Source organism: Austrofundulus limnaeus, unplaced genomic scaffold (genome assembly GCF_001266775.1).
Source record: "Austrofundulus limnaeus strain Quisiro unplaced genomic scaffold, Austrofundulus_limnaeus-1.0 Scaffold188, whole genome shotgun sequence".
Lineage (NCBI taxonomy): Eukaryota > Metazoa > Chordata > Actinopteri > Cyprinodontiformes > Rivulidae > Austrofundulus > Austrofundulus limnaeus.
The window spans coordinates 811,308-822,254 of NW_013952590.1; the positions used below are offsets into that span (position 1 = coordinate 811,308).

Below are 10,947 nucleotides of genomic sequence, written 5' to 3' on the forward strand. Positions count from 1 at the left end.
TGAGGCACCGCACATTTTCACGTCAAGTTTGGATTTTATAAATCACAACCTTGGCGTAAAAAGTGGCGTACTCAAGTTTCTGGGCTCATATTGTGCGTTCGCAAGCTTTATAAATCCGACCCCAGAGCCTGTTGTAGGTACCTCAACAACAGTCTGTAGGACTGCCCTACAGGCCTGGATTAGACATCAACACTCAATCCGCTGGAGGGAGCTGACAGACTGTAGACAGGCACGGGAACTGATTAACGGCCCAAATCTAAGGTTTGGGAAAGCTCTCATCTCCCTGTCAAGGAAAACTCTAAGTACACTGGTTGGAGTCCTAACTGGGCACAATCTGCTCAACCGCCACAAAATGGTGATGGGATTCCATGACAATGGTCTGTATGATGCCTGTGGCATTGAATTAGAGACCCCTTTGCACTACTTAGGCCACKGCTTGGCTCTGAGTGGGCAAAGGAAAATAATTCTTGGGGACCCCTTTATAGATCCTGAGAAGCTCAGAACACTGAGTGTTTCTAACCTGGTGTCCTTCATCCGAGGGACGAGAAGGTTTGAATGAAGACCAGTGTCTTTTTGGGGAGAGCAATGGGCCCGCTTAGGAGGCCTCTGCTCATATGGATTTTATATCCATCCCCACTCACCATAACCCTAACCATAGTTGGCTGGATTGACTTGTCCGCAGCCACTTCACAGTTTAACCCTTGGTTATGATCCACACAAAGATGAGATATTTTTGTTTCGACGTTAGGACAAGAAAGGGTTAATTATTTTAAAAACGCCTTGGCATGCATGTAAAACACCATTTAAACTTTTAATTTTATGTGAATGATCATATTTTAACCCTCACATTTCCTCGCGCAAAGGACATGAATTTTGTGAATTTCCAAYTGTCCCTGCTCACTGGAGCGTGAAGCGTTAACTAAGATTTTGGTGTCATTTGAAGAAGAATGATCCCCTCTACCAAAGGTTACACCCACATTTTCAAAATTGTTATCCTTGTTAATTTTATGGCAATTTTTCTGAAAATATCTTTTTTTCTGATACACCCTGTATTTGTTCTCAGAAAACATGTAAAAAAATTCTATATATTGTTAAATGATAAAATGAAAAATACTCACAACTCCCGGAGGACCGGGGTATCCTCGATCACCTTTTAGTCCCTGTGAGGAAGCAAAGAGGTGCAGTGAGATTTAAGCACTCTTTAACTTGTGGTGTAGAGTTAAGCAAGTAAAATATTTGGAAGAAACTTACTCTTTCTCCATCCCTGCCCGGAGGACCCGGCAGGCCTGGTTCTCCTTTGAGTCCCTGTTAGTCACAAACAGTTATAGATGTAAATGAGACAGTTTAATAAGGACTCGCTGTCAGAAGATTTGGCATTGTTTGTTGGTGGGACTCACAGGGCTTCCTGGCAGGCCCGGGTCTCCGTCTTTGCCTGACTTTCCCTGTGAGAAGAAAGTCAGACCTTTTCAAATTCTATCCATTTTTACTTTTGCTGAGTCAGGATCTGGCTGTCCCCAATGACACGTCCAAAAACAGAAGTTTGAAAAACCTCAGTGGACTAGTTTCAACGTGGAGAAGCCGAAACTTTACTCATAGTGTTCCATGGATCTCCAAGACCCTTTAGCCTAACACCCACCCCAACAAAGAAATTAGAAATTAAGTAAAATTAAATGAAAGGCCGCAGCTGAACTTCTTGTGGTTCTTGAAGATGCTTTCGTTGCCCGTCTGAGGAGCTTTCTCAGCTCTAAACTAAAAGGACCAGAGTCCAGTTGATTTGTCCTGGATGATTTTGAATCATCACCAACATCCATAAATCATCACCTGTTATAATGTTCAACGTAATCAACAAGTTCAGATACTTACTCGTTTGCCTACTTCTCCCTGCTCTCCTTTCTCTCCTTTCTGTCCACCTGAAGAACCCTACAGCACACAGAAACTCATTTGGTTGATTGTTTGAAATTTTTCTTTTTTTTTTGTTAAACAAATATTGCATGGTGTCTTTATGTCATACTTACAGGTGGACCTGGAAAACCTGGATCACCAGGGGGGCCAGGAGGTCCTTGGTCACCCTTTATAGAACAAAGAAAATATGTGCCATGTTAAAACAGACAGTTGAAGCTTCGAGCACGTTTTTAATAAAATAAATTATCAAAATCTGACAGTAAAGACTCAAGTAAATATTCTACAGACTTTTCACAAATCATTACAATATTTACCTAAAACAGAAAACTCTGATTTATTTGGTGACATGTTGTAAACTACTGTTGTATTAAAGTGCCTGTGGGATCATCTTTTGACTGTTGTCGGCAGGACTTGTGTCATTGACTCTACCTTTTCCCCTCGTTGAATCTCTGACTCTGGTGGTCTCTTCTGTTCTCCTGTTCCTACTTGTCCTGGAGGACCAGGGGGTCCTGGCAAACCTGGTTCACCCTGTAAAATGAAGAGTAAAACAGGCAGGTGAGTATTTTATGTGGTTATGAGTAAAAAAAAACTTTTCTGTTTGTCTTGTACCTTTTCTCCTTTGCGTCCTTCGAAGTTCAAACCCATGTTTCCCTGTCGAGATAAATTGGAGAAACATTACACCACCAACTCTTAGCTGATGATATTTTAAAAAACTGATTGATTTTACCTTCGGTCCAGGGGGGCCGGGAGGACCTTGAAGACCCTGAAAAATAACAAGTTTATTTTGACTTCCACCCAACATGATTAACAGGTATTAATGTGCTGTAGTGACCCTTATTTTTTTTTACCTCATATCCTCTGGGTCCTGGAGGGCCAATTGGACCTTGTAAACCCGGGGGTCCAGAACGACCCTATTAAAAAAGGACAAAAACAAAAGAATTTATTTATTTATAATTATTTATTAAATAATTATATGCTATGTTGTTCACATGGTTTAGTTTCATTCTCTTAGCTCTGTGTATCTTTATAAACAATAAAATCAGTAAACATAATAAAAGCAGGATCCACCCCGTCCTTTCTGGATGTTGCCAAAGAGGTGCCCCAAGGTTCAGTCTTAGGACCAGTTTTATTTTTGATTTAATTTAATTATCTGTTTATTTTGTCAAATGCTTATTATTTTTATGCAGAAGAGACCATTGTTTATTGCTGTCTGTCTTCCCTCATTCAGGCTTTTAAGATTTTATAGGATGCTTTTCAGTGGTGGGCATGGTTCTGCTAATAAGCTAACAGCTAATAGAAGAACAGATGTTTTGTTTGGCGGATTAGCTTTTTCACTAGCTTAAAGTGTTAGTGGACTAATTAGCTTCCTCTAAATTAGGTTTTGTCCGTTTTAAGTCCACTAACTAACAAGTTACATCAACAGATTATTAAGCTTGAAGATGAAGGCGTGTGACACAAACTGAATGACAGTCATCTTAGCAATTAGCAAATTGGAAATTAGCGATTAGCAGTTAGTGTTAGCTTCTGCTAATTTTTACTTGTTTAGCTGTTTATCATTAGCTTCTGCTAAGTTTTCTTTGCATGTCTAGCATCAGTGAAGCTATTTATTTATTTACGGGATTATGAGTTATTGAAGCTAACTCATAATGTTTTTAATCATTGTTTTATGATGTGATCTCTTGGCCACATCACCCTTTAACATAGATCATGGTTTCAAAAGGGTTTTATTTTGGTTATGATAATGAATGATTAAATTAATAAATATTGATAAACACGGTTGAAACAATTTACAGTTTTTATATGTGTATAATGTGGCCCCTACTTTTTAAATTAAAAAACATAAAATTAATTCAAATCGAATCAAAATTCATAAACTTAAAATGCAAATAAATGATCCTTTTATATACGGTTTAATTTAGATTTTTTAAATTTATTCTTTGGCATCTTCACTAAGTAATTAAACAAGATCATGTAAGTTTTAATAGGAACAGTGAATCTTTCACTTACCGGGGCTCCTGGTAATCCAGGTAAACCCACTGCTCCTTTTTCTCCAAACCGATTGGTGGAAATCACATCACCTGGGTCGCCCTGAGGAGGAGAAAACCAATCAAAACCAAACAGTATAACACTATAATGACACTGAGGATACAATGAGCTGAAAACCTCAATATTCAGTTAATAAAAAGTGTCAGGTTGGAGGAACTGTGATGCCAGTCTAAGAAATCTTTGTTTGTTGTAGAAGTAAAGTAAATATAGAGTAAAAAGTATATTTTTGTCATTTGATTTTTTTTGTGCTGCTGTACAAGACTGACTGCAAAAAAGGTTTCACCTTATTGAATAAGATAAAATAGCTATGTTTACAAGGACATAAGTAATCGGAATAAACGGCCAACTGGAATAAAAATGCATCATGTAAACACCCCAATTGAACTACTCTTACCTGATTCAGCTCGATCAAAATGAATTTGTAATTTGAATGAGAGGGGTGGTTTATGCATGTAAACACTTATTCTGATCACATTATTCTGGTCGTGGAAAATTGACCCGACTGTGCACCTGGTGTCAACCTGACGGTTTTTCACCCGGCTAGGTGCTAAAATGTCGGGGAGGAAAATTGGTCAGTTAGCAATGCAACATCTCTAGTATGAACTTTGAAAGAGCTCAAACTTATTAAACACCTTGATGGTTGAAAGTGTAGGAACACAGAGTGCAGTAACCTCTCTATCTTTATGAAAACTTGGAGTTGGTTCATTTTGGGCGCTCAGAAGACAGAGCGTTTGTTTATGTTGATCACTGAAGTAGAACTTCTTCCTTTTTTTTTACGGAAAGTTTAAAACTCAGTACATTTTTTGGGCCCATAGGCTCATATTATTTAATCCGAATACATTTCAATCCAATCAAAAAATATTGCGGATGTAAACATAGCTACAGTCCGAAAATAAAAATGAACAAAATAAAACATAAAGTGGGGTGCGAAAGTCTGGGCACCCTTGTTAATTTTCCTGATTTACTTTTGTAAATCATTGATAGTTTAGATTTAAAATAATCAGTTTAATATGTCATATAGGGGACAAACACAGTGATATTTGAGAAGTGAAATGAAGCTGATAGGATTTACAGAAAGTGTGCAATAATTGGTTAAACAAAATTAGGCAGGTGCATAAATTTGGGCACCGTTGTCATTTTATTGATTTCAAAACCTTTAGAACTAATTATTGGAACTCAAATTTGGTTTGTTCAGTGACCCTCGACCTCCATACACAGGTGACTCCAATTATGAGAAAGGGTATTCAAGGGGGGCAATATTAAGTTTTTCCTCCTCTTTGCATCTTCTCTGAAGAGTTGCAGCATGGGAGYCTVAAAACAACTTTCAAATGAGCTGAAAACAAAGATTGTTCACCGTCATGGTTTAGGGGAAGGATACAGAAAGCTATCTCAGARATTTCAGCTTTCAGTCTCCACTGTGAGAAACATTGTGAGAAAATGGAGGACCACAGGCACAGTTCAAGTCAAGGCTCAAAGTGGCAGACCAAGAAAAATCTGGAATAAACAGAAGTGAAGGATGTGGAGAACAGTCAGAGTCAGCCCACAGACCAGCACCAAAGACCTACAACATCATCTTGCTGCTGATGGAGTCACTGTGCATCGTTCAACTATTCAGCACACTTTACACAAGGAGATGCTGTATGGGAGAGTGATGCAGAGGAAGCCTTTTCTCCGCCCACATCACAAACAGAACTGCTTGAGGTTTGCTAAAGCACATTTGGACAAGCCAGCTTCATTTTGGAATCAGGTGCTGTGGACTGATGAAACTAAAATAGAGCTATTTGGGCAGAACAAGGGTCGTTCTGCATGGAGGAAAAAGAACACAGCACTCCAAGAAAAACACCTGCTACCTACAGTAACATTTGGTGGTGGTTCCATCATGCTGTGGGGCTGTGTGGCCTGTACAGGGACTGGGAATGCTGTTAAAGTTGAGGGACGCATGGATTCCARTCAATATCAGCAGATTCTGGAGACCAATGTCCAGGAATCAGTGACAAAGCTGAAGCTGCTGAAGCCGGGGCTGGATCTTCCAACAAGACAACCACCCTAAACAGTGCTCAACATCTACTAAGGCATTCATGCAGAGGAACAAGTACAACGGTCTGGAATGGCCATCTCAGTCCCCAGATCTGAATATTATTGAAAATCTGTGGTGTCACTTAAAGAGAGCTGTCCATGCTCAGAATCAATCAAACCTGAATGAACTAGAGATGTTTTGTAAAGAAGAAYGGTCTAAAATACCTTCAGCCACAATCCAGACTCTCATTAGAAGCTATAGGAAGTGTTTAGAGGCTGTTATTTCTGTGAAAGCAGGAGCTACTAAATATTGAGGTAAGGTTTTTTTGGGTGCCCAAATTTATGCACCTGCCTAATTTTGTTTAAACAATTATTGCACACTTTCTTTAAATCATATAAACTTCATTTCACTTCTCAAATATCACTGTGTTTGTCCCCTATATGATATATTTAACTGATTTTTTTTATCCAAACAATCAATGATTAACAAGGCTGCCCAAACTTTCGCACCCCACTGTATCTTGGGAACTGTTAATGGTTCTGCTGAATTGGAGGTGTTTTTAATCTATTCTGTTACTGTCTCCAGTCAGGATGGACATAAAGTCACTAAATGCTGTGTAAATGATAAAATTATAATCTAAACATTTATGAAGACAAGTCATTTTAATTTTTGTTGTTAAAAAGTTTCCTGTTTTCTCCTGACTGTCTGAAAACAGATGCAAAGAGGACACCTGCTGTTCACAAGAGGGTATTACAACTCAAGAATATTTAGATTTTTTTTTTATGAAAAAAGAACCAATAAAAAACTTTGAACTGGTATGAAGTGTTAAGTCAATTTTTACAAAGAATTATCCACATGTTTGTTCTCATCAACTCAGTAGCTACAATAATACAGAAAATTCCTAATTTGGAGAGAAAAGCTGATTATTTTCTGAGGTTAAATTAAATGTGCTAGTTTGTACCTGCTTTGTTTTGCTCTTACCTTTTCTCCTGGAAGACCAGGTGGACCCTATAAAGAAGAAAAAAGACAAATTTCTTGAAGGAAAATTGAAGAAGACAGTAAAGTTTGGTTTTAGTGATGGGTTTCACAGCTCTTTTCTGGGTCCCAGATCATTTGGCTCAGCTCGTTTAAAAAAAAAAAAACTTTTTTCTCAAATGGCTCAGGTAATTACTGGTACAATTAGTGGAGCTGCACAAAATCTACAGAAACATCAGATTCTTCACTCTTGTCTGTGTTGTTAGCCGTCGTAGCAAGGCTCTGTTTACATCCAGGTATTCCCCTTTGACATCACTTCCTGTTCTGCTCGTGCAAATATCTCAACATCTGTTCATCTCTGTGGTGTGAATTTTTGTTTGCAATTCATTGTTAATGTTATCTTTCCAAAAACGCACTCAATTTTGTCACTAAAATTTGACGTCACAGGCTCTTTAAAGGATCTTAGTGGGAGTCTTATGCAATAAAAATGGATTCATAAAGCTTGTGTCTAACTGTGCTGCCACTGTTGGCAACAAATCACGACAATCATTTGTGAGGGTGTTTCCAAAATGTAATAAATTTTCTCACATGGATTGCAGGGCCTCGACTTTATCAGGATTTTTTAAAGCAGTCACAATCCAGTAAAAGTATGGATATTTAGCAATTATTTTATTTCCTACAGCAGGTTAAACTGTGAAGCTGGCTCACCAGTAAACCTGGCTGTCCGGGGATTCCTGGACTTCCTGGAAAACCCTGTTCACCCTGAGGAAAAAGAAGAAACAAACYGAGATTTGTTTCACTGTGAGAATATAACAACCAACCGTACCAAACTTTGTTTAACACTTCTAAGAATGTCAGTAATTTATCAGTGTGTTACGTTTTTTTTAAAAAGATTTTTGAGTTTTAAATTTTTCGGAAGAGTTACTTTTGTCCCGTTGCAACCTGGCACTCCTCTTGGGCCTGGAGGACCATCTTGTCCTGGTAGACCCTGGCAGGAAGCAAATAGAAAGGTAAATTATACACGCTGGCTAATTTCTTCAAAAAGTCACTGAACAAATAACTAAGATTATTAAAAATAAAAATAAAAAAACTCACAGGTTGCCCTGGCATTCCAGGAAATCCTGGTAATCCAGGAGGTCCCTATTAAAAGAAAAATATTAAAAATAAATGATTTAAAGTTTCATTTTTAGAAACACAATGAGCCACCTCAATTTCCTGTTTCCTCATGACTATTTGAGATAAGGTGAAATGAGGACACCTGCTGTCCACCGGAGGGTACTACAACAACATCATTCAGCAATCATATTTAGATCTGATGAACCGATAAAGATACAAAAAACTAAACATTTTTTCAAGACACCATCATACAGCAAATCTATTATGCTTACTCTTATTCCCTTCGGACCAGTTAGTCCTTGAGGTCCATCACTTCCCTAAATGGCACATGAACACAAAAAGACAAGTCATTAGTAACATATTCGGATTAACACTTTTTGACTATTTTTTCATGTATAAAAAGCAACAAGAGAGAAGAAAAACCACATAATACAAATAAATATCAGTTAGAATACTGATTACACATTTCCTGGATGACACAAACACTTAGAGTCTCCTCAAGGCTTGTCATAAAACCACAACAAATCAACTGCATGAAAAGCCTTTGAGACATGTCTATCAACCTCAAGGCCCCTCATTAACTTTGTATCTGGCCCCAAAAGTAATACTTTAAATGTGTTTTTTTTTTTGTCTATATTTAGTGCATTCTTCTCCCGACAGCAGGACAACTGTCAAGCCATCAAAATTACATTAAAAAATGCCAGTAAGTTTGGATTGTGTAGTGGTAAGACCTACAAAGAATCAACTTTAATGACATTTTTCTGTGTTCTCTTCTTATTTTAAAGTGAAATAATTGGGTTTTTAGCGAGGATTTTCTTTTTTTAACACATTTACTGGATTGTAATACAATGTATCTCTAAGATAAATGAAAAATGAAAATGAAAAAGTTGTTGACAGAGTAAGTCATAAGATCATACATATTTCTAAATGCATTGTGTTTTTCTTTATCTGCTAGATTATGTATGCAATATAAAATATCACTTGGAAAAGGTCATTTGTCTTTCTATAGGAATATTTATCATGTAATGTGTTTTTAATAAAGTTTGACAGAATCTGGCCCTTGRCTTAAGGCAAGTTTTTGAAATTTGTGTGTAACTCAGTTTGACACCCCTGTTTTACTGTTTTTAAATATACTTGTACTAATGACTTAATCGCATCCTTGCGATACAGTTATAGCCGATTAATGTTCCTGTTTTACCTAATGACATCCTTGTTTACCTAACATTATCAGCTCCCTTAATCGTCAGACGAACTTTTTCCACAGTGAATAATAATCATTAAAATTAAAGCAAGGCTCTAAAGCAACAACGCTGAAACCTGAGATACAAACTTTCCCATTATTTGCCTGCCGGGCAGGATAAAAGATCAATAAACACATAAATGAATGAAATAATGAATTTTATTTATGAGGACAATGTGCAATTAAAAGAAGAACATAAAAACATTTGATGCATTGCACCAGATTTAGCCTAAGGCTAGTTTACATCTGCAGTCCTCCTAATAATAAAAACAAAACAGCATCCAACAATAATAAAGACAAGAAAAAGAAAAAAAACAGAAACATAAAAACAATACAAAATAAAACATTTTGCAATCAACAATAAAAATACATAAACACCCCACCCCACTCTCCAAACACAATTAAAAAGTTATATCACTAAAGTTATTTCACATCAATAATATCCCCATGCATCTTTGCTTTTGGTAAACTGCTGTTTTTGTATCTTTTTATAGCAGCKATCTGAGCTACAAAGCCAGGGCTCTCAAGTTTTTTTCTGAGCTTGAAGTGAAATTTCGGGTTGCTGAACACTGTTGCCAACTCCTCAGCTAGAAAAGTCGCTATCAGCCGCTGCTAAAAGCTACTAAATWACACTATCATCCAATTTGCATATTTATATTTTTGCCAACAAGTGTGATCAGGGCTGTATGGTATACTGTATAGGAGAGAACAGTGTGTAAAATYACTGGTGGGGGGTCTGGGGGTGCTCCTCCATAAAATTTTTAATGAATTAAATGCCATTTCCAGCATTTTGAAGTATTTTATCAGGTTGTTAATCATATTTTTATATAAGTAAACACTTGGTGAGTACCCATCATAAAATCCATGTGGTTTTAAAAATAATTTACTGTCATTTTAATCCCTGAATTCCATGGGAATAGTGTTTTTGTTTACTTTAGTATGTTTGTTTTACTAGTGCATTATTCTACATATGCATTTTTTAAAAAACAAAACCAAATTAATAATTTATTATAACTTTTTGAGGACCCCTAAGATACAGCTCGTGGATCCCTGTTTGAGAACTTCTATGTTAGGAAATAGAAACAGTCAAAATATACATTTTAAAAATATTTACCAAAAACAAGCTTTCTCAGTTTTAAAGCCACCATTTCTATGTATTTTAAAACAGTTTTTTTATTTTTATCTTTTTGCTTGTTAGTGTTAACTTTTGTGAACAAAACTTTAATTATGAATAACCAAAACTGGAAATAAAGACTAAAAAAAACCCACAATTGCAAACCACTACTGGAGCATTATCCCAGACGATTCAGTATTTTTATTTATGACATATTAGTTTTAGCAAATACAATTTTGGTCTGTGAGAGGAACAACATTCCAGTGAAAATTAAATCCTGTTCTGKAAAGCAGGGCAGGAGAAGAGTCATTTGCAGCTGAGTTGTCCCGTGAAGCTTCAGAAGTAGACTGGTAGTAGCTGAGAATATTTATTTATTTTATAAACAAATGTAGAGGTCACCTCGAGTGAAGAAACAAGATTTACTGCCTCGAAGCAGGCCTTGGACAGGCCTGACGAGAGGACAGGAACGCTGTCACAAACTGAACTCTATTTAGGCCATGACAGGTCATTCTGACCGTGGACGAGAACCTCTCAGTT

The 10,947-nt window shown here is 36.9% G+C and overlaps 1 protein-coding gene across 2 annotated transcripts in view; it reads right to left on the bottom strand.

Moving 5' to 3' along the window:
• Positions 1-10,947, bottom strand: part of col4a5 (collagen, type IV, alpha 5 (Alport syndrome)) — a 73,291-nt gene that overhangs the window by 30,016 nt on the left and 32,328 nt on the right. For both annotated transcript variants that reach the window (XM_014018268.1, XM_014018269.1), the window contains exons 4-18: positions 8,329-8,373; positions 8,036-8,080; positions 7,866-7,928; positions 7,649-7,702; positions 6,947-6,973; positions 3,910-3,990; positions 2,751-2,813; positions 2,630-2,665; positions 2,512-2,553; positions 2,332-2,430; positions 2,016-2,069; positions 1,864-1,920; positions 1,398-1,442; positions 1,252-1,305; positions 1,119-1,160 (exon numbers count right to left, since the gene is read on the bottom strand). In XM_014018268.1, the coding sequence (XP_013873722.1) occupies positions 1,119-1,160; positions 1,252-1,305; positions 1,398-1,442; positions 1,864-1,920; positions 2,016-2,069; positions 2,332-2,430; positions 2,512-2,553; positions 2,630-2,665; positions 2,751-2,813; positions 3,910-3,990; positions 6,947-6,973; positions 7,649-7,702; positions 7,866-7,928; positions 8,036-8,080; positions 8,329-8,373 (807 nt within the window). The remainder of the gene's footprint in view (positions 1-1,118; positions 1,161-1,251; positions 1,306-1,397; positions 1,443-1,863; positions 1,921-2,015; positions 2,070-2,331; positions 2,431-2,511; positions 2,554-2,629; positions 2,666-2,750; positions 2,814-3,909; positions 3,991-6,946; positions 6,974-7,648; positions 7,703-7,865; positions 7,929-8,035; positions 8,081-8,328; positions 8,374-10,947) is intronic.